At 39.7% G+C, this 27,528-nt stretch overlaps 1 protein-coding gene across 1 annotated transcript in view; it reads left to right on the top strand.

The window, feature by feature from the left end:
* Positions 1-27,528, top strand: part of MAN2A1 (mannosidase alpha class 2A member 1) — a 56,596-nt gene that overhangs the window by 17,228 nt on the left and 11,840 nt on the right. Inside the window, exons 5-13 of the mRNA XM_053407623.1 lie at positions 1,906-2,033; positions 3,355-3,528; positions 6,771-6,957; positions 10,532-10,709; positions 11,389-11,591; positions 12,653-12,838; positions 13,070-13,184; positions 14,794-14,861; positions 26,479-26,644. Of these exons, the coding sequence (XP_053263598.1) occupies positions 1,906-2,033; positions 3,355-3,528; positions 6,771-6,957; positions 10,532-10,709; positions 11,389-11,591; positions 12,653-12,838; positions 13,070-13,184; positions 14,794-14,861; positions 26,479-26,644 (1,405 nt within the window). The remainder of the gene's footprint in view (positions 1-1,905; positions 2,034-3,354; positions 3,529-6,770; positions 6,958-10,531; positions 10,710-11,388; positions 11,592-12,652; positions 12,839-13,069; positions 13,185-14,793; positions 14,862-26,478; positions 26,645-27,528) is intronic.

The raw sequence follows: 27,528 nt of genomic DNA on the forward strand, positions 1-27,528 counted from the left end.
GTGCAGCAATGAAAGAACCTCTTGGTCTGCTGAGCTAGAACATAATTTGGGGGATCCTCACATTCTGTTAAAAATCCTGTTGCTCTCAATTTAAAAAGAAGAAGAGGTACTAATCAACAAATTATTTATTGATTGTAAGAAAGTCCTCTTTGATACTGCTGCTAATTTATAATGACTTGGTAATTGGCAATTAGACACTTTTGACTTGCATTAAGACACAGAAGCTAGATCAAAGTGAATTTTCGTGCGTGGATTTCACGCTTTAGAACTAACAGTGTAAATATATATACTTTCAATTTTCGCTGCCACACAAATTGGAATGTTCAACATTTGTTTCAGATTTGTCTGCGTATACGTTATTAGGGCAGAAGTTGATAAAATCTGCAGTGTGTTCCCCTTGGAGCCCAATTTTGGATACACCTTTCCATTGGCTTTTCGTCTACAAATTCTGCTGTCCACACTATGCGAGCTACTTTTAGTGGTCATCCTCTTTGAGGAACGAGTATTGAAGGGAATGATGAGGAGGCTTGAGCAAAGAGTTAGCAAGAGCCATCTCATGAATAAAAACCAGAACTGCCTATGGGTTTGAGGGAGAAGGAAGTGGAAAAGGGCCCAAAGGAAATTATTTTCTTCTCAATCCTCTTGTTTTTCTTAATTTAGTCAAAGGGATATGGCTTTTAAAATCTGGACATGGGCAGAGGCATGGGTATTCCAGGTGAATTGCCTGTGTTATATAAATAGCTGCTTTCTAGAGATAGATTACCTGTCAACCTTTTCTAAACAAACGAGGGTAAACTATTGCTAACTCAGGTTAGTACAGCAACTTGAGAGTGAAACATCTTTTTATATGGGGTGGGGTGGGGAGGACAGACAACCCACCTATGTTTAAAATATAGGCACAGTCTGTCAACAGTTGCACTTTATTGAACCCACTGATTTAAGTTACACTGTCTTAATCCCACTGAACATGCCAGCTACACGACGGAAATACGTTAGGAGTCAAAAAGTGCTTAAGTTTGATTTAAGATACTGCCTGTGGCCATTCTTATTTCGAGACAGTGCTGTTCAGAGCAGTCAGAGCTGAAGCTTTTAGAGCATTTTGGTTTCTGTAGAATTGAGTAAAGCAGGTTTTTGACAAGGGGTGAAGAATGTTTCACAGGCCAGTCACCCCAAACCACAGCCACCTGTCCACACCCAGCTGATGTCACTGGGTGATGTCAGTTGATGGGCTGAGGGGGCCTGGTTCAATGCTGCTGAGTTTCGGACCAGTCACCTTGAAAATGATTTTATTGTTAGAAGATGTTCCATACCAAGAAAGATGGTTAATTGTGTATATAATTCCTAATAGAATGTGCTTCTTAACTTTTTACAGAGGCCTAAGAGTGGTCTTGTTGAATGGTGAAAGTATTGTTGTTTGTATATAATTTTTATTAAATTTTTTCTTATTTAAAATACTCTTTTTTACATCCTTAAGATATAAATGACTTCTCTTTCCACGGTTCATGTTATATATCATAAACCCCTGCATATTTTACAAAAACTATACCATTCAGTATTCCATTATTGCATCCATCAAAGCTTATTAACACTGTTGAGTTTATCTTAATGCTGTCAGCGTTTTCAGCTGTACACAATTATTTCTCATATATTCAATCAATGTTTTCCAATCTTCTCTAAACGTATGTTCTCATTGTTCTCTTATTCTATATGGTAAGTCTGCAAGCTGCGCATATTCTGTCAACTTAAGTTGCCATTCTTCTTTCACCACAGCGTCTATGGCATGGTGAAAGTATTGTTAATATTTAAGTATCATTGCTGCCAACATTGTATGTTGCTACTCCAGATAACATATTGATTGGAAATAGTTACATGCATGAATAAAAGTTCAGTAAATATGTTTTTCAGGTTAATTGAAGATGGACAGTTTGAAATTGTAACAGGGGGATGGGTCATGCCTGACGAAGCATCTGCTCATTATTTTGCTATAATTGACCAGCTGATAGAAGGGCATCAATGGCTCGAGAAGGCCCTAGGTGGGTTCATGTAACTTTTGCCTTGTGATTTCATTGTGACAAGGTATTTTATTTCATTAACAGTATTTTAGAAAAACTGTTTCCCGTTAATTAAATGATTGCGTTTTCAACATTGACAACCACAGTACAGTGGTACCTTGGTATACAAACTTAATCCATTCCGGAAGTCCGTTTTTAAACCAAGGCATGCTTTCCCATAGCAGCGGGGGACTCAGTGGGACTCAGTTTACAAATGGAACACATTCAACAGGAAGCGAAACATGTTCTTATTCCAAGGCAAAGTTCACACACCAAAACACCTACTTCTGGGTTTGCAGCGTTCTTAATCCAAGTTGTTCATAAACTAAGCTGTTCTGAAACCGAGGTACCAATGTACATTAGTTGCAGGAAAGTTATAAATAACAGTTGTTAGTTTATGTAATAGTGTACCTTTGAGTTTTATATGGCGAAACTCACTTTACCCAGAGTTATAGAGGAAGCAGATGTCATTGTGAAAACATGTAAGAGAACTCAGTTAAGCCTAAAACTGTTAATGTGGCAGATTTCTTACCACCTACAGATCAGAATAAACAATTCAGTTACTTACTGCTATTGATTATTTTTATCCATAGACTGCAGTGGTTTGCCATAGTAATCATTTTTAAATGCTTTCCTGGTCATAATCTATTGTGGTGTAATCCTAATCACGGCTAGCTTCAAAGTGCCCTGCTTTGAAGAAAAAAAACATGATTGAGCTACTAATGGTTAAAATTGGTGCCCCCATAATTCTGCACAGTGGTTAGTTTCTTTTAAAAAAGGAGGGTGACTTTACATGTGGGAGGATGAGCATGCTAGTTTCTTAATAATTATTAAGAGATTGCAGTCTTGACATTCCCAATGTGTAATTTGAAACTTAAGCCATTAAAAATTGCGTAGAAAGAATCCTTAAAATAAATGCCACTTGAAAAACAACAACTTCAATTAGTAAAGTATAATTGCAGTCCTGTAGACAAGTGGAATGTCATTTTTAGCCATACTGTTTTGTTTTCATTCTTGCATAATTGGTTAGGGGTGCGAGCCAGACATTTTTGATATGAGAAAAAAAATATTTATTTTCCGTGAATCCGCAGGTGCATAAACAAACACTAGCCGAATTATAAAAGCTCTTCCCTGATAAGTAAATTAAATTTCTGGGTCGTCCCCCCCTTCTCTTAACGTAGTTAAGTGGTAAGGATTTGAGTTTCTATAGGATGAGATCTTAACTGTGCAAGACTAGGTGCACTTTCATTTTTATTCCACTATGGCGTGCATTTTCAACGTGTATTCTTTTTTTTTTTATTAGGAGTGAAACCAAAATCTGGTTGGGCAGTTGATCCCTTTGGACATTCACCAACCATGGCTTATCTTTTGAAACGCACTGGATTTTCCAATATGCTTATACAGAGAGTTCATTATTCAATTAAAAAGTATCATGCAGCCCAGAAGACTCTAGAATTTTTTTGGAGACAGAATTGGGGTATGTATTCCTTTTTTGCATGACCTTATGCCAAGAACTGTCATAGCAACAAATACTTTGAAACTGAAAGGTCTTGCTTTGACCCGGAACATTTAATAGATAATACAGTTTTCTATGTTGCTATCTTCAGAACTAATTTGTAACTTCAAAATGATTTATAGAACTACATGCAATACACTATTCATCCGATGCACTAGACTTTAGTCTAACGAAAGCTCATACTATAATAAATTTCAGTTTGTAAGGTGCTGCAGGAGTCGGTTTTGCTCGGTTTTGCTGAAACACAAAAATATAGCTATTCAGAAATGAGAAGATAATGGGCTGGTTTGCACATAATGCTAAACCATGGTTTAGGGCTATGTGATGGAGCCTAAGTAAATCATTGGCTCACGTTCTTTTTCTTCTCTTGCAGTCAGGAGGAGACCTTCTGTCATGTTTGCTTTCAGTTTCAAATAACCTTGACTTAGTTTTATGGATAAGTCAGGAATTCTGACTTACAACAGTGGTTGGTTAATGTTTAGCACGGGGTAGATGGAAATGTGTGAACCTGCTTCTCTAAGGCATGCTGAGGTGCCGCCATTTAGAATTAAACCATGGTTTAGTACAGCGTTCATACTTGCCCAGCGTTAATCTTGCACTGGAATTGTCAAAACAGGTCTTCACAACAGATTTTTTTTCTTGAAAACTGTGGTGGGTAGTAGGTTAAAATATGCAATAATTGTAATCAGGTTGGTCAGTGTTCACTGAAGCCATGTCATGGGGAAGGGATCAGCAGTGGAAAATAGGATTATTTTTGGCATTTCTTTATACTTTATACTCCTTTTAGCTATTTCCAGATTGCAGGTCACAAGGATGTTAAGGTGTTAAATGAGTGTTACTTTTACAGAACTCTGAAAATGCTCAGTGACCTTCAAGAAATTGCATGTGGAGCTCACCTATGTCATATCACATAAAGTACTGAAAGCAGCACCTTAAAGTTTGGAAAGCCGGGAGTGACTATGTAATATAGCTATTTAAAGCTCATGCTGGCAAACAAAGAGATTCTTTCTTTGTCCTTAGTGATTGAGGAATAATTGGAGTTTGCTTTGGAAAACTGAAGATAGAAAGTGTTTCAGGCAATTCTTTCTATTTGAGACAGAGGCAAAGGTTATACTTAGAGAGGGAAACAAATATTGGGAAGTGCCTGGGCTAAAGTTGACATATTTCAAAAAGTAAAAAATCAGGGCACCCTGAAAGTTGACTTGTCTAAGATCCAGGACAAAGCGCTGTTTTCGAAAATTCCCCGTGGACATCACTTCCACCTTTGAAAATCCCTGTAATATCCAGGAAAATCCGGACGTATGGCAGACCTAGCCTGGAAACTATTTGGCACCAGAAAACTTCCTTATTAAACTTAATCCTCCATTGCTGTAGGAAGTTGTCTCAACTATATTTGGCATGTTAAGTTTATGCAAGGAAATGTAGTGTCCCGAATTCTTTGTACAGCACACTTGCCAATTTCAAAGTTTGGCATACACAACAAGAACTAATAAGCAAAGCACACAACATATTGTTAAGCAATACTACAAAGAACTCCAAGGCCAATGTACAATATATAATTAAGGGATTTAAAATTATGCAACAAGTCAGATTATGATTGTATCTGTAGCTCAAAAAAGTGTGGTTATGGCTCTAAACAGATTTATTTGCCAGTATTCTTGTTTTGTTCAGCAGGCAGATTTTTTGACATTGCTTTGAAAAAAATCCATTGAGTAAAACTGGGTGGTGGAATTGATCAAAATTTCGTTTACCCTATTTTGGGGGCTGCTTGGTTTCTCTTCCTTCTTTGCCTCTGCAGAGTAGACAGTGCTAACAAAGATAATAAAGGAACTTTATAAAATAAAAATTGAGGAAAGCTTGGAGTAGATGGGTTGGGTCTAAGGATTGGAACCATTTTCCCTCCTGACTTCAGTGGGTTAGCTTAAATGCACTGATGAAGATGATCAACTTTCAAAGTCTCCTTTTTAGAAACACAATGTTTGTAAGTCTCTAATGATAGATTGCTTTATTAAGATGGCGTTTCTATGTTTTTGAGCAGGGGCTTAGACCTGTTGCTTCTGAAGCTGTTTCAATCTCTTCCGTATTGAATTTGGCATTTCAGGGTAGCCTGGCATTGTATTTCATTGGGTTTCTCTGCACTATTCTTTACTTAACACTGTTATATTTATCTTTAAGACACTGAGTTATTGAAGTATTTGTGAGCAATCAATCTGGTTTACCTCATGTTAACTCGAATAACAGAAGCTTACTGGATTGAATATACAGTGAATTATTTTTACTGTGTGGCGAATTATTGGCAGTTTGGGTATCATTGCCAGGTTTGCAAAGCTTACCAGGCCCACAGGTATGGGAAGTAGCTTATGTCATAAGACCATTTATAGCTGCAAAACTTGTTACTGTTGGCTGTGATCCAACAGACTTCCAAAGGCCTTCCAACTGCAATTTCAGATTATAGAATGGGAAATTATTAAAGTACTAATTCTGTCAGCTGATAAGATGGAATGACAGTTTCTTGGCTCATGATGGGTCCTTCTAAATGGGCGCACTAAATAACAGACTTAGGGCGACACGGCCTAAAGTGACATAGATACCACACATGGACTTCCGTATTACATTAGTAGACTTGTCAAAAAAAGTACAGGCCAGAGGGCATACCTGGAGCTAATTACTGGTGGAAATGGGACGCAGGTGGTGCTGTGGTCTAAACCACTGAACCTCTTGAGCTTGCCGATCAGAAGGTCGGTGGTTCGAATCCCTGCGGCAGGGTGAGCTCCCGTTGCTCTGTCCTAGCTCCTGCCAATCTAGCAGTTTGAAAGCATGCCAGTGCAAGTAGATAAATAGGTACCGCTGTGGTGGGAAGGTATACGGCATTTCTGTGCACTCTGGTTTGCATCACGGTGTTCTGTTGCACCAGAAGCGGTTTAGTCATGCTGGCCACATGACCCGGAAAGCTGTCTGTGGACAAACACTGGCTCCCTCGGCCTGAAAGGGAGATAAGCGCCGCAACCCCATAGTCGCCTTTGACTGGACTTAACCATCCAGGGGTCCTTTACCTTTACCATGTTTTACTGGTGTAAATAAAAATTCTCTGAAATTTTGTTCTCGTTAGAGAAAAGGCATGTCATGTAATGGGCATGAATGAGATATGAATGAGAAAGGACAGAGTATTCCTTTTATCTTTATCTTGCCTATTTTAATTCTAGATTTGGGATCTAATACGGATATTCTCTGCCACATGATGCCTTTTTATAGCTATGATATTCCTCACACTTGCGGACCAGATCCTAAAATTTGCTGCCAATTTGATTTTAAGCGCCTTCCTGGAGGAAGAGTCAGTTGTCCCTGGAGAGTTCCTCCTGAAGCCATTCATTCTGGAAACGTTCAGCACAGGTAAGTACACAGTGCTGCCTATTAATTTCACGGCCAGTCATATCTTGGAACAAATTCAACCATCTAAATTCAAAGTATGTAGGATGTGGAAATTAAATAATTTTAATATGAATAAAAGTTGGCTTTGTCAAGAGGTATGGGTGATCTTACTGACCCTGCAGGTGGCTTGTCTCATATTTTCAGACGGCGACAATGGCCCTGAATCCCTTGGGATGAAGTCTCACTTTGTGCAGGGAGCTGCACCTTGTCTTTGAACAATCATTAATTTGGAATAGGCTTTACAATACAGTCGTACCTTGCAAGTCGAACGGATTACGTTCCAGAAGACTATTCGACTTCCAAAAGATTCAGAAACCAAAGCACAGCTTCTGATTGGCTGCAGGAAGCAGCAGAAGCCCCGTTGGATGTTTGGGTTCCAAAGAACGTTTGCAAACCGCAACACTCACTTCTGGGTTTGGGAGCCAAAACGTTTGACTCGCAAGGCGTTCAGGATCCAAGGTACAACTGTACAGTGGTACCTCAGTCTACGAACAGCGCTATTTAAGAACTATTCAGTTTATGAACTCCACAAAACCGGAAGTAGTGTCCTGGTTTGCTAACTTTACCTCGGTCTAAGAACGGAAGAGTGGAAGGGCACCGGCAGTGGGAGGCCTCATTAGGGAAAGCGTGCCTTGGTTTAATAACGCTTTGGTTTAAGAATGGACCTCCAGAAGTTTGTAAACCTCGATTGCTTTTGATGTCTCTTGATCCTTATTGTTTTCTACTGAAGTGTTTTGTATCTTGTGGCAGTTCTGAAGAATTTGGACGTATATACAAAACTAGGAAATGATAATAAACTGAGTTGAGAATTCTTTACTAGCTAAATATTTATAAGGACCATTAATGCCCCACATGAGCCTGGATGTATACCGTATTTTTCGCTCTATAACACGCTCCTGACCATAACACGCACGTAGTTTTTAGAGGAGGAAAACAAGAAAAAATATTCTAAAAGAAACAGTGGATGTATGATTTTTGTGGTTCATGCTGTGGCCACAGACGTGATCTGACAGTGAGTTTGGGGTAGCCCAATGCAAAAATCCTGAGGATCCATGTGGATCCATGCTTTGTAACCATGTTTTTGCACCATTGCAGCCCCATGAAACAGTGGGTGCGTGTGTGTTTTTTGGTGCAGGCTGTAGCCATGGATATGCTATGTGATCTGATGGTGAACTTGGGGTGACCCAGTGCAAAAATCCTGAGGATCCATCTGGATCCGTGCTTTGTAACCACGTTTTAAGTGGGGAGGGAAGGAAAAGCATTCAAGGGATGAGCACACGTGGGGTGTGTGGAGAAGGATGCTGCTAATAATGCAGGAGAGGGGTTTAAGGGGAGAAGGAACACGCGTGGGGTGGGTGGAGAAGGATGCTGCTAATAATGCAGGAGAGGGGTTTAAGGGGAGAAGGAACACGCGTGGGGTGGGTGGAGAAGGATGCTGCTAATGATGCAGGAGAGGGGTTTAAGGGGAGAAGGTGCTCGCGTGGGGTGTGTGGAAAAGGAGCTTTTCGGCTAGCTGAGCGGGGAGGGGGGAGGGAAAGAGCACTGTTGCTTTAAAGGCGCCAACTGGACAGCAGCCACTTACAGCAGTGTAAGCAGCTCCTTTCCTCTCCCGCTTTGCTCCTTCTCTCCCTCTTTGCTGCTTTACGCAGCTAATGGCGAATCCCCTGCAACCCAAGTCCTGCTCAGCGGATCAGCTGAGACGCTGGGAGAATCGTAATTTCCCCCTCTCCCTCATCCCGTGCCCTCCTGTCCCCAGCAGCCTTTCAAAAAACTTTTTTACTGGTTTTCACTGCGCTCGTGGCTCAGAGCCCTCCTGTGCCCTGCCGTCCCTCTGCAGCCTCATTGCTCCATTTAGAGAGCACACGGACCTTTGCTAGCTGAGGCTGCAGCAGCTGTTGCTGGCTACGGGGCGCTTTTTCCGGCTCGCTATGGCTCCCGTCTGTCCCTCCTCGCGTGTAAGCGGCTGCTGCCCGCTTTGCTGCCATGGCTCTCCTTCCCTCCCTCCTCCTCGGCTCCTCCCCCTCCTCCTGGCTGTAAAGCAAGCAAAGCTAGAGCCGCGCAAAGCGGGACAGAAGCCCTGCAAGCGGCTCCCACTTTGCTTGACTGACGGCAGCCATGGCTCCGGTCGAGTGCATTCGCTCCGTAACACGCACAGGCATTTTCCCTTACTTTCTAGGAGCAAAAAAGTGCGTGTTTTGGAGCGAAAATTACGGTACTAATGTCATCAGAGGTCTCTTCCCTCCTCCTATTCTGAAGGGAGGCAAGTGATAACAGGAGAGAATGTCCTGCATTGACAACCCCACCCCATCGGTCTTATCTGGCACTCAATTTAATTTCTTTTCCAAGCTGGGTAAATTATCTTTTTGCTTATACAGATCTCCCTGTGGGCAAACTAAGCTTGTTTTAACTTTACAGTTTTTACCCTATGTTTTTGACTAAGTTTGTTTTATGATTGTTGCAACTGTCCTGGGATTTTCTTAAACTAAAACTCTTGGAAGAATTCCTTGAGCAGAATATCCTTTCTGTTGTATGACAGAAGCTCTCAATATCTTGAAAGGGTGTTCTCGGTGGATTGGGATGTAGACAGTTTTTATAGTACAGACAGACACCTAAGTCTGCTGTCATCCATCATTGTTTTAAAAAACGAATCCTTTAAAAAAAGAATCTGTTGATTTTAGTGGATGTGGGGGGAAATATATTACAGTGGTACTTCGGGTTAAGAACTTAATTCGTTCCGGAGGTTCATTCTTAACCTGAAACTGTTCTTAACCTGAGGTACCACTAATGGGGCCTCCCGCTGCTGCTGCGCGATTTCTGTTCTCATCCTGAAGCAAAGTTCTTAACCCGAGGTACTATTTCTGGGTTAGTGGAGTCCGTAACCTGAAGCGTCTGTAACCTGAGGTACCTCTGTACTTATGGACCATGAACTGCAAAGATTAGATGTACTTGAGAACAGAGGAAATTACATGGAATTAAATTCCATGTGATTTGCATGGAATTTAAACTAAAAAACCTAAATAGGTTGAAAAACAATATTAAATGTTGAAATTTCATTGATATGTGTTTTGTAGATGCATTGATTCTTTTATAATTAAGTTACTCTTAGAAGCATTGTAGTATTTGTGCTCCTTGTACTGACTGAACACAAATCATCTAAGGCTACAGCCTTATATATACTTTGGAATATTGTCACATTGAACTTGGTGGGACTTCGTTTTCTATAAGCATGCATAGGACTGGGTTGCACCAGTTTATTTATTTATTTTGAAGAGTTGTGCCCCAACTTGCAATCATTATAAAAAAAAAAAATAGTCCAGCTGCTCTTCCTCCTCACTTCTGCTGTCAGAACTGTAGGTCAGAACTATTGGAATTAAATCAATTTGGCTGCCATAACTCTTTTAGAAAACTTTAATTCACCCCAGTCAGGTGAAATTTTGCAGACTTAGTAAGAATGAGTATTGTTGCAAAATATCTGTTCATGTTGGTTTATCCACTTATTCTATCTTTCCCCCTCAAATTTTATTTTTTTCCCAAGGGCATGGATGATTTTAGATCAGTACAGAAAGAAATCGAAGCTTTTCCGCACCAAAGTTTTGTTGGCTCCACTGGGAGATGATTTCCGCTACACTGAGAGTTCAGAATGGGATCAGCAGTATCAAAATTATCAGAAGCTTTTTGATTACATGAATTCTCACCCAGAGTTCCATGTTAAGGTAAGGTACAGTCCTACTAAGTCAGTTGTTAAATGGATTTTGTTGCCTTCACGGTTCATTTAAACTTCAGTTTTGCTTTTTTGCTGGTTGGTTATGCATTCTCAGTGATAGAAAGAACTCCAGAATGAATCCAGGTGCAGTAAGCCACCTTGAACACAGATGAATATACTTCATAGTAAACATATTCCTACACATGTTTTAAGAAAATGTGGGTGATATACAACTAAGTCGTATTCAGGTGACTTTACATGCTTGGCGTTTAAAACGGGGGGGGGGGGGCAGGTGTGTGTGTTGAGGGGAGAGTATTTGGCAGTCCCACCCGCCATGGCACTCAGCATGTTTTGACTATATACAGTTTTCACTTCCGGCGTGAACCCTGGGATGTAACTCCCATGTAACTTGCTGGCTTACTGTATGCATGAACACTGAATGTAATTCTTAGACTCTCTCTATAAATTCTCAAACTTGAAGATTCATGATTTATATCTACAGAGAAGGTGGGGTGGGGTGGAGAAAGGATGAGGGTAGGTTCCATTCCAGAGCTAATGGAAGCAACGTGAGCTTCAGTACTGAAACGGAACAGCAGATGCCTGCCAAAAACGTCGGTCTCCAAGAACAAAATGTGCTTCGACTGAACGCAGTGTAAAGAACTTATATACCATATTTTAATTTGCTTCAGGCTCAGTTTGGGACTTTGTCAGATTATTTTGAGGCTCTCCGTAAAGCTAGTAATTTGGATGAAAAGAACAGTAATTCAGTGTTTCCTGTTCTGAGTGGCGATTTCTTCACATATGCAGACAGAGATAATCATTACTGGAGTGGATATTTTACTTCACGCCCCTTCTACAAACGCCTAGATAGGATTCTAGAGTCATATTTAAGGTAAGTAGGGTCACCTGCTTTTTTTGGGCAGGGGATCCCCCTGTGGGGTTTTTCCTTAAGGTTGAGTTAGTTTGCACCACTTCAAATGTGGGGTTACTTCCAGTCGTACTGATCTTGTGCCTGTTTCCCTGAATAATATAGTGTGGGACTAGGAGTGCTGGGTTGTCCTCTAGCTAAAGGGCCAGATTGACTGGCATGATTGGTCTTGCAACCCTTCTTTTGAAAGGAAGTGCTAGGGTGGTTGGAAAGAAGGGTTGGTGCTTCCATTTGCCTGTGTTTTGTGTTGGGGGAGTTACACATCTCCTGTTCTTTTCCTCCCATATTTCAGCAAATGTGTTTGATATGTTTTTAGTTTGGAGTTTTCTAGCATTTCCTGTATTTTGAGTTCTTACTGGGAAAGGAAATGTAGGTGGAGTGGGAAAATGACACACCACACCAAAGTGGGTTCTTTCAAATAGTTAAAAGCAACTTGTATGAATACTTAGCTCTGTAGTCAACGGTGCACCCTGTTGTGCAAAGATAAATTGATGTCAGAAGCTAGTTAGGTTGCTAAAACATTGTCTTGCTTTACCCCCAAGAGCTAGCTAGGGATTTGTTAGTTTGCATGACATACTGCTGGTGAAGACGGTATTGAACGGTCAGGTGTGTGTCTTTGTACATACCGTTGGGTCCAGTTTAATTCCTTTCCCAAAACGGTCTGCTCTAATGGCTTTGCGTATAGCAGAAAGTAGCTTAAGAGAAAGTTAGTGAAGACTTGATCACTTGACAACATATCAAATGTGCTTGAGGAAAACAGGAACCAGAACTTGCAATAGATGCTAGGTGTATTTTAAGTAGTTCTAAACATGAACAAGTTTTAATACTAAAGCTTTGTTAGCCTTGTGTTTCAGACCCTTGAAAGAAAGTAGCTTCTCATTGACCCAATGCTGAAGTGAATAATAGGATGTTGTAAGTCTTCTTCAGTTGTATTATGGAAACCTCTTGGGGAACCTTTATGTTGAAAGGTTGGTATACAAATATTGTAAACATTTTTTTTTAAAAAAAATCTTTTTTTGTTTCAGGGCTGCTGAAATTCTTTACTCCTTGGCTCTGGTACAGTCTAAAAAAACCAATAAAATGAAAGTATTTCCTTCGGTGGACCACTACAAATTACTAACAGAGGCTAGAAGAAACTTGGGACTTTTTCAACATCATGATGCTATCACAGGAACAGCTAAAGACTGGGTTGTTGTGGATTATGGCACTAGGTAAGTGTCATGCATTTCATTCTGCCTCTGGTGTGTTTCTAGGCTTGAGGGGAGATCTGATTATTTGGTCTCCTATTTTAGACAAACTTCTCTTGATTTTTATATTTAAGTAAACTTATTAATAGCTTTGTGTTAGTCAACACTTAGTAATTGCTGCTTTTTTGTAGCCCTTTAACATAAAGAATGCTTGAATCCAACCTCCCACAGCTGCAATATTTATTTTGTTCACAGGCTATTCCATTCGTTAATAAACGTGAAGAAAATTATCACTGATTCTGCTCACGTTCTTATTCTAAAGGACCAAGAAACGTATCATTACAACCCATCAACCCCATTTCTTACAATGGTGAGTTTGTGGTAATAATCCTTATAATCATGAAGAAATTCTTTCCAGGAGGCCACAATTGTGTTGGTGAATAGGCCAGTCTTGTTTTAGGTTCTTAGCATGAGATGGTTGGATGCGTTATGCACCTCACCTGGCACCTAATGCAGCCTGGACAACATTTTTTTGTAATCATACCATAAAAAAAACGGTTTGGGAGAAGGAATGTGCTAAATTTTGCTGGTGAACTTATTAGCCATTTACTTCATGTGGTGTTCAACTGTGTCCTCTTGATGAAAAGAATGTCAATGGCATGAGGGGAAGGGAGATAATTTTCAGTCTTCCTTTCAAACCCCCTGTGCAGATTTAGGGGAGTTGCAGGGGGAGGGAAAATTGCTGAAAATGGCATCCCTCCCCATCCTGTTTCATTGACAAATTCATTCTTTGAGTGAACGGACACTGTTAGATGCCTACATTGTTTACAAGGTACTGTATAATACAATTATACTGGGTGACCAAGTTAAGTTGTAGCACAGTGAATGTTACACCTAAACTAACTGCTTGCAACAGGGTAGGTACTGTGACTAGTTATAACCATTTCCAGTTGGCTTCTCAAATAGTTAAATAGTGAACAAAAATGAAAAACTCCCCCCCCCGTAATGTTATTTCATTGTTTATTTCTTATTTGAGTTTAAAATAGCTTGACTGTATGAAACCGTAGCATGAAAGCATGACAAATCACATCTTGTATAATTTGCATGATTAAAGAGTTCCAAATTCCCAGACTGGGGAGCTGAGTTGCCTAGAGCAGTCATTTACTTCAACTTGAACTATTTGTGCACTGATACCTACTTCAGGTCCCTTCTTCCAGGTGTCTTCGTCATCTGAGGTTGAGGCAGATAGTGATGGGGAGAGGCGCTCTCAGTGGTGTGTGGCTTGCTACCTGTTAATTCTTGCTGAGATCACTTCAGTGCTTCCTTTTATCTGCTTTATCTTGTGGTGGTGGCTTAAACATTTTTCCCGCACCCTTAGAATTTGAGGGCAGTGGACCATCAGTCATGGTAATACAAAAACGAAAGCATAAAGTGCAGTGCATACAATTAATTTGCAATGGATTTGAAACATCTGGGTCAGTCAACAACGATTTTACATGGCACCAGAAGATTTGCAATATTGGGGAGGATGTTCCAAAGGCCCAGGACGTTGCCACTGAAGTAGCCTTCCCTCTTGACTGATGACTTCTGAAATAAGGAGGTCCCTGAAGGTCTCAAAGCATAGGAAAATTAGTATGGAGAGAGGCACTCATTCATAAATTTGGATCCCAAGCCATTTTATTGGTGGATTTGATTTTATTACTAAATTTTATATGCCACCCTCAAAACATTTAAAATTAAAGAGGGATCAGTATACTTCCTTAAAAATAAAGTGAATGGGATTCGAATGACCTCATGCGTTCTGTGGCATGGTAGGCTCAACTCTGTTCAGCAGCACAGTCCTATCCACTGAGTTCAGTGAGACTTGCTGCCAGATAAGTGGGTACAGGATTGCAGCATTGGTGAATTTTCAAACAGACTTTTCTTCTTATGCTCTGTGTTGTATCTGCAAGTAACCTCAACATTTTTCCCATTGGAAGGATGATGCGCAGTCTTCACAAGACTCTTTGCCACACAAGACTGTCATAGAACTGAGTAAACAGCCAAGGTAAATGCTTTCTTTCTTAATACATGAGAATACACAGAATGTTAAAAGTTCTACTTTTGTTTTGATTTTTTAAAAAAATAAACTATTCCGTTTCAAGGAGATATTACGGGACTTGCTAAAATTACAAAATCAAGGTGGTATAGTTGCAGTATATTAATTTTTAGTTAATGTTTTATCCTTTTTTGTAAATAGAGATGAGATTTCCTTATTTACAGTGTATACATTTTATGAAATAAAAATAAAGCAAATTTAACTCATAAAAATAGATAGTTCATGAATTATGAAGAAATTAGAATAGGAAGCTTGGGTGGGAGGAAGAAAAGTTATAGATAACCCCCAAAGCAGTGACATTTCATTTATGTTTGCATTTTTTTATATGCCAAGTCTAAAGCCATAGTTTGTTTTTTTTAAAAGAAATACATTTGAGGATTTAGTAGTGGGGTGACATTGAGAAAACAAAGTACCATCTATATCTCATCTCAAAGCTTATGCTTTGCTTGAAAAACTGCTCTAATAACCAGACACTTAAATACATATTTATTTATAGGATTACTTACGTAGCCCTCACCATAACGTCTCATGGCGAGTTACAACAATATAGTCATACAATTTAATATCAGACAAAATCATTAAAATAATGAACCAACACAGTTTAAATAAATAAATAAAGGATGTCAAAGACCAAAGTAAAGAGGTGTGTCTTCAGCATCTGCTGAAAGCTCTACAATGAAGGTGATAGATACACCTCTAGCTAAGAAAGGTAACCATGACAATGCCTTTTTAATCTGCTGTGAAATAGTCACAGAAGCACTGAGCAGTAGGGTTAAGTAAAACATAATTTATTCGCTCTTTTTTAAAAAAAAAAACTAACGCTGCTTATGGTTGAAAATGTCTTAGTATTGCATGGTATCTGTTTACTATACTGTACTGTGTACTATACTATTGCATAGTATATGTGTAGCATAATGTCTTGATATACTTCAGTATTTCTCAATCTTGAACAACAATATTGGTAGCAAATAAACTAGGTGAAAGAATTGATTACTGTAGTGTTTCAGAATTTGCAGTTTGGTGCTTTTTTGGGCTTGAACTGTAGCTCATTTCAAGAATAAACACTAGGAATACCTCTTTATTAATATTATAGGTATCTTATCTAGTTCAGAAATGTGGTGTTTGAAATTAGTATGTTGTGTGCAAGTTTGTACAGAAGTGAATAACACTGAAACTTTGTAATTGCCTAGTTGTCTGTGGTAATAGTTACAGCAGATATCTCCATTGCTGTCACAAGGGCCACTAATACTGGGATTGCAGCCATAGCGGTAGCCCTCATAGTACTGCCCTGCGTTCAGTCATGAACCCTTTCTCTTTTCTAACCTGAGGAATTGGAAGGAAATGGAATTGGAAGTGGTGTTTGTGCAGCTTCTAATAATAATGCCAATAGTTTGCAAACAGTGCCATGGAGACTCTGAATTCCTCTTTTCTAGACCATGGAAGTTCTTCACATGCTTTGTTTTGCCATGAGATCAGCACTTTTGATAGTCTCATTCGGCATGGCAACCGTAACCAATAATATTTGAGTTGGGGAGAAGAGGCAATGAGTGGTCTAGCCCAAGTACTGCTTAAGTATTTATTGCTCAGCAGTAAATACTTTGAGGCTCAGCAAAGATTGTACAGCCGCCTTATTTTCTGCTTACGAACTTGTGAAGTAATTTTTGATAGGTCTCAAGAGGGTTGCATGCCAACTTGATGCACTCCAGATGTTTGAAGCACAATCCCTATTGATCCTAAATAGGATGGCTGGAGCCGAAGGGAGTTGTATCCAAACCATCAAGAGGGCACCAGGCTGAGGCTGATGTACAGTATTTCAGAGGGTTATGGATTGTCACCATAGAATGTCTGGTTAGTTTGCAAATGTTGCAATTTAGGTGTTGCCTGTGTTACAGATTTGTTTGTATAAACATCAGAACTGTCTTCTTGGATACAATGTTGATGAGGAGGCTATGGGTGGTGTTATAAATGCATGTACAGTGGTACCTCTGGATATGAACAGGATCTGTTCTGGAGCCCCGTTCGCATCCTGAAGTAAACGCAACCCGTGTGTGCGCGGGTTGTGATTCGCCACTTTCGCGCATGCGCGTGACATCATTTGAACCACCTGCGTATGCGCGAGCGGTGAAACCAGGAAGTAACGTGTTCCATTACGTCTGGCTTGCCGCGGAGAGCAACCCGAAAGCACTCAACCTGAAGAAACTTTAACCTGAGGTATGACTGTAAACCTAATTTTGGAACAGACAATGTGGTTACAGTGGTACCTCGGGTTAAGTACTTAATTCGTTCCGGAGGTCCGTTCTTAACCTGAAACTGTTCTTAACTTGAAGCACCACTTTAGCTAATGGGGCGTCCTGCTGTCGCCGCGCCGCCAGAGCACGATTTCTGTTCTCATCCTGAAGCAAAGTTCTTAACCTGAAGCACTATTTCTGGGTTAGCGGAGTCTGTAACCTGAAGCGTATGTAACCTTAAGCGTATGTAACCCGAGGTACCACTGTATATCTCTCTTTGCATATCTGTGCTAGATAAAAACCCATGGTCTGATTACCTGGTGTAGGTACTAGGTGATTATCCAGTGCCGCAAGTGAATGCAGCAGGGTTTTCTTTCCCTGCAGCCATGGGTCTTTCAACTCAACCTTCGGAACTGTCATGTGCCACAGCCAGGACAAGGGTAGGCATGGCATGATCTGTCAGAGGACGAGAGCCTCAATTGGGGGTGGGCAAGTTTCCAGTAATGATGGTGAAGAGGGTCTTGTGGCACTGCTGCTGACTTCTGTAAGGGAGCAGGAGTCTGCTGGGTCAGTTCCTATACAGTCTCCTGAGCACAAAGTTCCCAGGGTAGCTAAAGAGGCAGGTAGCCATTTGGCCAAGCCAGCTGAGTTAGAGGTAGGGGCTTGGATTCTGTACCCATCACAAAAGACATGCCACCATCTGAACAGACCCAGCAGCTCCCCTTGTAGGAGTACTCCCTTGCAAGGTTTTTGCTGCGGATGAGAACCACATAACCGAGTGGTCCTGTGATGGTGCTTGCTTATGCCTAGCCATGATCCTAGAACTCTCATGAACAATGTATTCTGTACTTAGAGCTGATACTGAGACTGTGTGCTGATTTATCAATAAATCCTTTGGGACTTCCTGAGCTGAGAGTCCTCTGAGTCTCTTGTCTGAGAGTGGGAGCCAGGGCAAGACCAAATTTTGGGGCTGCAGGGGAAAGAAGTCCCATTAGGTGAGTGGATATTAATTTGAATGTCACCTATTGATTCTTTTACCACAATTGTAATATTTGCAGAAATCATTGATACATTTGAAGAAAAGTGCTTAGGACATTTTTTAAAAATGTTGGAAAATATTATATTAGGTTTTGGGATTCTGTAAAAGTTTGTAAAGGTATGGCTTAAAATTTGGTACATGTTTCTGACTTCTTAAGAGGGTAAAATATACTGCAGTGTACTATATAAATATAAAAGTTAACTTTTACTCAGAGTACGCCCATTGAAATTAATGACCATGACTAATTTAGGTCCATTAATTTCAGTGGGTGTACACTGGATTGCATTCAACTAACTTTTATTCAGTGTGCTGAAGGTACTTCCAATATCATTTTTCACCATTTCTTACAATGGTCTTTTAAGCTTGCACAACTTTATTATTCCGTACTAAAAACTTGAGCTTGAAATCAAGAACCTTCATTTCATAATTTATGCTCTTGGCCACTGTACTACAATAAATAAATGCAGCAAAGGTCCAAAAGTCTAGGAATTGTCATAACTCGTCAGGAGAGAGCAGGCAGAGGTCTGTGCTATCTTTAATTTTAATCAGATTTCTTCTAGTGCCTCTCTTTGCTTTACCCCTTCCAGACTTGTGTGTAGTCAGATATTGTTTGTAGGCTTTTTGTTGTGATTTTTCAGGAAATATTTTTACTGTTGAATTCAGCTGATAAATAAATCTTTTTCAGGCTCATGCTTGTTTATTTAGCTGATATTTATACATGGTGGTTGTGGTAGATGACATACAGCTTGTGACATACTCAGTTTCTTACAGGTTACCTATAGATCTTGCCATTTTGGGGTGTGTGTTCTGCCTCTTCAGGTTGCAAGAGAGTCCTTATATAACTTTGAAAATCAACCGGACTTTAATGTATTGCCATTTGCTGCCATTAGTAGTTTTTTTTCCATAGGTTATCACCCAAGCTGTGATATGTTATCTAACCTACGTACTTTGTGTAGTCACATAGAAATCGGTATAGTTAAGTGAACTGATTTCATTGGGTTTGCTCGGAGTCCTCACCTTGTGTTTTATGGCATTAGGTCAGCAGCAAGACAATATACTAGTTTAACAGAACCACCTGTGCTATGAAAAATACTATGCTTTATTTTATACTGCCTAATAAGGAAAATAGGTGAAAGAATAGGGACAGCAGCATATGTTCACCAACCATGAGTGTTTGTGCAGTATTAGAAGTAGAGATATGAAAGCTAGGAGCTAAATGGCTCCTTAAATCTAGGTTATGGGTGCAACAACAGAATGTCCAGGTGCACTTTTTTTTAATAACAAGAATACAAAGCTGAAAATGAATGAATTGCTGCTAAAATATTACAATCATTTTTCACATGGTCTAGTCCTTCCCCTGCCCACACCTCTAATATTCTTAAGAGGGTCTCTTCCCCAGTCTTCAGAGAGCAGCTGGAAGTGGGGAGGCAGAAAAAGGCCCTCCTTTCCTTCCACACTACAATTTTAATCTGAAATCTTAGTCGCAGTACTGCACCCAGAACTCGAAAACTGCTCACCCTAATGAAGTTCCCTGTTGCAAAATGCGCCTAGAACAATGGGAGTTTTGAACACGTACGTGTGTGTGTGTGTGTGTGTGTACCTGAGAGAAGTGAGTGATGTAGTCAATTCAGGAACATGTTGAGAGTCTGGGGGTTAGCACTCAAGTTCTGTAATCATTTTGTGGCTGCGTAGAGGAAAACAAAAATCTAGTGACTTCAGAATTTAGGGATCTGATCAGAACAGAGTTGCTCTTAAGATTGTTAGCAGGGAGGGGAGGATGTTTGAGAGAGATGAGAGGAACAAAGGAAAAGGTGAATTTAACAGGATTGGGGTCTAGAGCACTGGCGCCACGGACTCATAATTGCTTGTTCTGGCTCTGTCTCAGAGACTCAGTTGGTAGTTGAAAGATTAAATTGAGCTGAAAGTATTTATTGCTTGTGAGTGTAGTGGTAAGCTTGGACACCAGATCTTATTTAGAGTAGCTATGAACAGTAAATACAAACAGATGTAAAAAAAATAAAGGTAACCTTTGCCTAATTAAAATTTGTTTGAAGAAACAAACTTAAATAAAACTATTGAAGTGTACCTATGCTGTGCAATATTGTCACCTTTAAATGGATGCTTTCATTTAAATAATTATTGTGATTGCTTCATATAACGGAGCGGCATTTTTAGTGCTGCTTCATTTTCCCTTGTAAAATCCACCAGAGCATGTAGCATTGTGGTAGAGATTTTCTGTGGAGTTAAAAAAATTGGCAGATTTGCATGCACTTTTGTCATCAATGGATCATGGATCTTGAAGTATTTGTGGAACTGGCAGAGATGCAGGATGGCTTTTGGAGTAAATTATGAAGTAGATGAGAATTTAGAGTTTTGAGTGCAAAGTGCTTCTGCTTCTACTGGGATTATAGAAAATGGTTAGCCATAAAGGATTAAATGGAGAATGTTTTTTTAAATATAAAAGTATATACTGCTATCTCATAAAACATGAAGATGGTATGCACAGGAATATAACGTGATTGATGAGATATATGAGATATTTGAATCGTTTGTTTTGGCAATTTAGCCCACTGTTTATTAAAATAATCCCAAAGTAGGGCACAATGTATAAAAACAAATGCAAAATATCGAAAATTAATAACATAAACCAGGCATAGGCAAACTCGGCCCTCCAGATGTTTTGAAACTACAATTCCCATCATTCCTGCCCACTGGTCCTGTTAGCTAGGGGTGATGGGAGTTGTAGTCCCAAAACATCTGGAGGGCCGAGTTTGTCTATGCCTGACATAAACCCATAATCACATATCACATACCAGTGATTCCAGCAGGGACAAGCTGCCTACCCCCACAACCAGTTCTGCCTGAGTAGATAAAAATGGTTTTTAACTGGCACCAAAAACCCATCAGGGTTGATGCCTGTCAGATCTGTGAGGAGAGAACATTCCCCAAAAAGGTGCTGAGAACACACACTCACACTTAGTTCATAATGCAAATTTAGCACCATTAAGAGGGCATGACCACCTGATTGTCATGTTCAGGAAATCTTATGTGGGAGCAGGCAAAGGTAAAGGAATCCCTGACCGTTAGGTCCAGTCGCAGACGACTCTGGGGTTGCGGCGCTCATTTCGCTTTACTGGCCGAGGGAGCCGACATTTGTCTGCAGACAGTTTTTCCAGATCATGTGGCCAGCATGACTAAAGCCGCTTCTGGCGAACCAGAGCAGCGCACGGAAACACTGTTTACCTTCCTGCCGGAGCGGTACCTATTTATCTACTTGCACTTTGACGTGCTTTTGAACTGCTAGGCTGGCAGGAGCAGGGACCAAGCAACAGGAGCTCACCCCATCGCAGGGATTTGAACCACCGACCTTCTGATCAGCAAGCCCTAGGCTCTGTGGTTTAACCCACAGCGCCACCCGCGTCCCTTATATGGGAGCAGACAACCCATCAAATATTTAGATCCTAAGCCATTTAGGACTTAAATTCATATATTACATGAATGTAAGTAGTATATGAATATTGGTTATAATATTGCTGTCAATGCTCAAAAGCCCAATCTCATCCCCTGAATTGTGTATCATATTTGTAGTGTGATTGGGCAAAATAGTGTGGGGTGTGCATATGAAAGCCTTTAGGCTCAGCTCAGTTCCATGAAGGAGTGTTGTCATGGCGGTTCTTTTTTTGGCCATTAGTCTCTTGTTTTGCATACATGTTGATGTAAGGAAATACATGTAGTAGAACAGATTTTGTAATGCTTCTTCGTTTTCCCTTGTACAATTTGCTTGAGAAACCTGCTCAAGTTTGGACTTTATTATTATTTCTTTCTCTGTAGACATCGTTTTCGAGTTTAAATACATTAGCTCTTATTCAGGTTCCCCCCCCTACTTTTGGCAGAGATATTAAAAACATTCATATTGATGGCTTTTTACTTATATGCTAAGGCTTTGAGAGATGAGATTTTGGGTGTGAGGTTGCATATTACCTTACATTAATATTCATAGTCACCTAACAGTAAAGCATCTTCGCTTTCTCAGAAGCAGACATTTGCCTTTTTATCAAACTTGCACTTTATTTCTATATCTTGTGACCACTGAAGAAATAATAATAATAATAATAATAATAATAATAATAATAATTACTACTATTATAATCATCATCACAATAAACTATTTGGCTGTTGCATAATCATAATCTTGAGAGTCCCATGGACTGCAAGAAGATCAAACGCATCCATTCTTAAGGAAATCAGCCCTGAGTGCTCACTGGAAGGACAGATCCTGAAGCTGAGGCTCCAATACTTTGGCCACCTCATGAGAAGAGAAGACTCCCTGGAAAAGACCCTGATGTTGGGAAAGATTGAGGGCACAAGGAGAAGGGGACGACAGAGGACGAGATGGTTGGACAGTGTTCTCAAAGCTACGAACATGAGTTTGACTAAACTGCGGGAGGCAGTGGAAGACAGGAGTGCCTGGCGTGCTCTGGTCCATGGGGTCAAGAAGAGTCGGACACGACTAAACAACAACAACAACAACAACAAAATAATCAAAACGCTGGAAGATATAGTACTATATCATTGAAGGAGTTTCATTAAATTTTCCTGCTTCAGAGCAGATTTGATGAAATTTAATCCTAGTTGCAATTTATATGATGCCATGTCCGGCATATGTTTATGTATGAATTCTGCTTGAAAGTATCTCTGGCACTATAGAGGTAAGTGTTTTTCTTGAAAAAGGTTAAGAGCAGCAGGTGGTGGCGTCTGTCTCTGGAAAATGTTCTTTGGTAATCTTATTGAGAACGTCTGTTCTGTTACTATTGTGTGTGGGCAACCAGATCTTTATGACCTCATTTGCTTGTACTGCTAATGCCCCTAAGACTTCATAAGGGGCACTTTTTTGTTCGTGAAAACTCTTAATGGTGGCCACCACCAGTTTTAGTGCATGAGCCCAAAGCTCAGGTACCTTCCAGAATAGAGTTATTTTCGTGGAATGTGGCAGTTAAGAGTCAGAGAAAACTTAGTGGTGTGAGGAGTCATTGGCATTTTGGAGAGCACTTTAATGATGGACTAGGCCGAGCCTCACTACTGAATCTGGGGTAAAATGTTCTGACTGGAAATTTTTTTCTTCAGGGTCTTTCTGGCTGATGGAAACAGGAGAGCAATTTTAAATTTTTGAAGGAAGAAATCAATTCCAGCAATAGACCCTGAGGCAGTGCCACAAAGAAGTGCTCTGAATGGTGAGAGCAGCACAGCTGCCTATTGCCTCTGAAACAGAGGTAGATGTTCAATTTCTCCGAGTTCTTGTCTTAAGTCCAGTTTTAACAGGACCTTTTTAGATGGTACGAAAAGCCTCCTTCAGTAAACCTGCCTCCATGCTTGGTTGGTTTTTTTTTGTGGGTGGGTTACATCTAGCATTTGTCTTTCCACATGGGTGGATGTTGTGCTGTGCCGCATAGTATGAGTGAAGTAGAGTCTTTTGTGAGTGTGGTGTCTTGATTTTTATTGTAGATCTCTATCTTGTTACAGGTGACATGATGTTTTAAGTGATGGGACTGATGCAAAGCTTTAAAAATAGTATCGCAGAGCTGTATTAGTCATAAATGTAAAACACACAATTGTGTACCTGAAATTGACAAGGACGTGCCCTGTTGTTTGCATGGTGTTTACATTTCCCAAATTGCGGGCTTAATTCTTGGCTAAAATCACAATATAAGTTTCCTCTTCTTATTGGACTCCTAATTTCCTATTTCACCTTCCCTTCTGTTTGTTCCCCAGTTACATTTTAATACATGGTTGAGTTTGGTTGACCTCAACTTTTGGGGGTTCTAGGTACATTTATCATTAAATTATTCTCTGACCTTCCCCCACCAGAGAGTGGCTTTGGATAATATTTCTGCATTGCAGCTTCCTGTTCATGTGCATCTTTGTTTTTAATCTGACATAGGACTTCCACATCTGTACTGCTTGGAGATTCAAGGACAATTTCAGGCAGCAGTTATTTTTAAATTGCTGTTCAGATGATGTGGAAACAAGAACAACTTGTCACTTGGTTTTCCTTTTGTATCAATATCTCTTAAAGGCACTATGCTGAAGGAGAGAGAGAGAGAGAGAGAGAGAGAGAGAGAGAGAGAGAGAGAATTAAGTTCTTATATGGCCTGAATTTCTGTTGTGAAATTCTTCTCGGTAGTGGCACCTTCCCTTCAGATGTCAAGGAAATAAACAACTATCTGACTTTTAGAAGACATCTGAAGGCAGCCCTGTATAGGGAGGTTTTTAAGGATTGATGTTTTTATTATGTTTTAGATATGTTGTAAGATGCCTAGAAACCAGCCAGAAGGGTGAGGTAAAAATAAAATTATTATTATTATTATTATTATTATTATTATTCACAGACGTTAAAATTCAGAGAGATTAGAGGCAACTTTGAGGTGGGGATCTGTTCTCCCATTCCGTGGAAAGTACCATGTACATAGATGACACCACATAATTAATAATAATATATCTCAGAATCAAGCATCTACATAGTCTATGCAAGCCTAGGCTGGCTATGTCTATGAAGGACATTGAATTTACACTACATAAAAATAATATGCAAAAAACCCCAACACATTTCCTGCCATTTTTTTCCCATAGAAAAATTTATGTCATCATTTTTAATATTTGTGTCTTAGATTGAACTGTTGAAGTGCAAGCGGTGTGTCTCATAATTTGTTGCAGCTCATGTAAAGTTAGAGACAACTGTAGTTCTACATTTGAATGAATAGGATATGTTCTCTTGTACAGAGAACAGAATAAAACTTGAGAAGGTCAAGACTTAAGGCATGCTGGTACTTCCTAGTGGTGAGATGAAAAACTGGGTGGTGCATATATACAACCACGTCGCCGTGATAAGTTTCACTAGTACAGGCATCTCCCCACTTATGTAGGGGTTACATTGCAGGCCCGTGTGTGCATAAGTGAAGTTGTGTGAAGTTTAAATGTCATCTCTGCCACTCTCTCCTCAATCCATACCAAAAAAAAAAAAAATGCTTTCTTCAAAAATATCCACAACTAGAATTGAAGCTGTGGAGCTGGCAGGAGGCTGGAGGGATGTGTGGGAAAGTGGTGGCAGTGGCGGCTGCACTACCCCACACATCAGCTGTTAGCTGGGGAGGCTGAGCAGCATAAACAAAGCCGAGTCTCTTCAGGGCTTTCTCCACCTTCACTGATACCCTCTTCCGGCTCTGGGGTTGGTCTTTTCGTGAGCCACAAGAACTCCTTCCTGGTTTGAATGAAATTATTTATTTCCCGTCACTGCATGTATGCGCGGTCACACGTGAGTTGATCATGTGCAAGTGGGTGACGCTTGCACGTCTCTTAGATGCCAGTGAACATGGGGAGTAACTCAAACAAGGGGTATCTGAATGTTTAGCAATATAAATACTCTTCTTTGCCATTGTTCTCAGGTTAATTTTGGATGAATTTTATTGGGAAAGGGTCATTCAGTTGCTTTTAACTCTTTGGATTCTTTAAATATCAACCTTTTAAATAGAGGTCATGTCATTATATTCACATTGACCAGTGCAGCTTACAAATATGCTCCCGCAAGAAATCACCTAGGAAGTTAAGTAACTGAGACAAAGTAGTGTGATAGAAAGTGTAAGAACAGAAATTGATAAAATGTATACCAGTGTTTTCATTATATTCCAACAGTTTTTCTCTCTCTTTAATTTATGTGAATGCATATTTTAAGATATAGCTGCATCATTTCTTTCTATACTAATTGCTTGTGGTTTGGGCTAAGAAATAGCAACTGTCCAGATGTTCTTTGATTCAGCTACAATACTTGGCTTCGTTTGTTGGGTGATATTCAGTGTTTTGCAGATAGATCTCAAAAGCACCTTTCTGAAGGAGGAAAATGTTTCCTCCAACAGAGGAAGCTCATTTGAACCCAACCCAATGATATAAAGTAATTTCAATAAGTTATATATGCTTTTAAGAGAATATACACACCATATTAAACTGTGTTTTGAGGCTCCAGACATGAAACACTTCAGGTGACTGGTAAATGAATAGATTTATCTGAAAAAGATTTGCCAAGAACTTTTCAAATTTTTTTTCCCTTCAAAAGTGTTCTTAAAAGAAAAACTCTTAATAACTAGCTAGCATATTAGATGCATTGTGCAACTAGATGCTTTGTGCCCATGTATTCTTTTTGTTTTAATGTTTTCTTGGTATAACTTCCTATCTTGGTAATTCAGGTGAAAAAAGAAGTCTTTGATCAAATAACTTTGTTTTTGTAAAGATCTGGCAACATTTCTTGCAGGTACCTTTTGATTTATAATCCTACAGAACAAGAACGCTCATCAGTGGTTTCAGTCTACGTGAATACACCTCGAGTTAAAGTATTGTCTCCTTCTGGAAAACCAGTTGTGGTCCAGCTTACTGCAGTATGGGATGGAGCTGCTAAAATAACATACGATGCATACCAGGCAAGCTATTTGTAATACATCTATGAACGTGTATTGAACAAGCATGTGAATATTTTGTATGTGGGAAGCAGTAGTACAAATGACAAACAAAAAAGGAATTCAGTCATCTACAACTGTTGCTAGATAATGTATTTGGGAAATTTTTAAAAGCATACAAGTAATAATTTTAATTTTGGGATTTGATTATTGTCTCCCCCTTTATAAATAGTAATGAGATGCCTATGCATTTGAGACTTGGAAGGTGCATAAAATTACTACAACATGTGTGTTTACTTGGAAGTAAGCTCACTTTAATTTCTTGGAGGTTGCTCCTAAGAAATTGGGTATAGGATTGTAGTCCTACTAAAGCTTTCTTTTAATCCAGGTTATAGTTCCAAAGTGACAAAGAAAATATAATTTTTCATTTCAAATATTTAGTTTAATTATGTTTTTCCTGGTGGTGAGAAGTCAGAGCAGAATGTGTAAGTTTGAAGTTAACAATTCTCTGGACATAAAGTAAGTTATTTTGTTTGTCTCTCTGGAAAAGGAGAATCCAGGTTACGTTTCCTTTCAAATTCTCTTGGCTCCCCAATTTCATAAAACTCTGTGGAATTTCCATCAACATTTTTTTCTGCTATAAGCCTTATGCTTTTTGTAACAGTTTTCCTAAAAGTTCAAAATGAAAACATTTCCCCCCCTGCAACTGCTGAAGTACAAGCAACCTGCTGAGGGAATGCAGCTGTAGTGTTTGAGCATGCAGAAAATGACGGTTCTTGATTTCCCTTTCTGTCTCTTGCTTGAAATATAAGTAAGCGTCTTTACTTGTGTGAAACAGCTTTAAAGAAAAGCATTGCAGTGCTTTTAATATTCTTTATATATTCAAGTAGGAGTACATGCAACGATTA

Source organism: Podarcis raffonei, chromosome 11 (genome assembly GCF_027172205.1).
Source record: "Podarcis raffonei isolate rPodRaf1 chromosome 11, rPodRaf1.pri, whole genome shotgun sequence".
Lineage (NCBI taxonomy): Eukaryota > Metazoa > Chordata > Lepidosauria > Squamata > Lacertidae > Podarcis > Podarcis raffonei.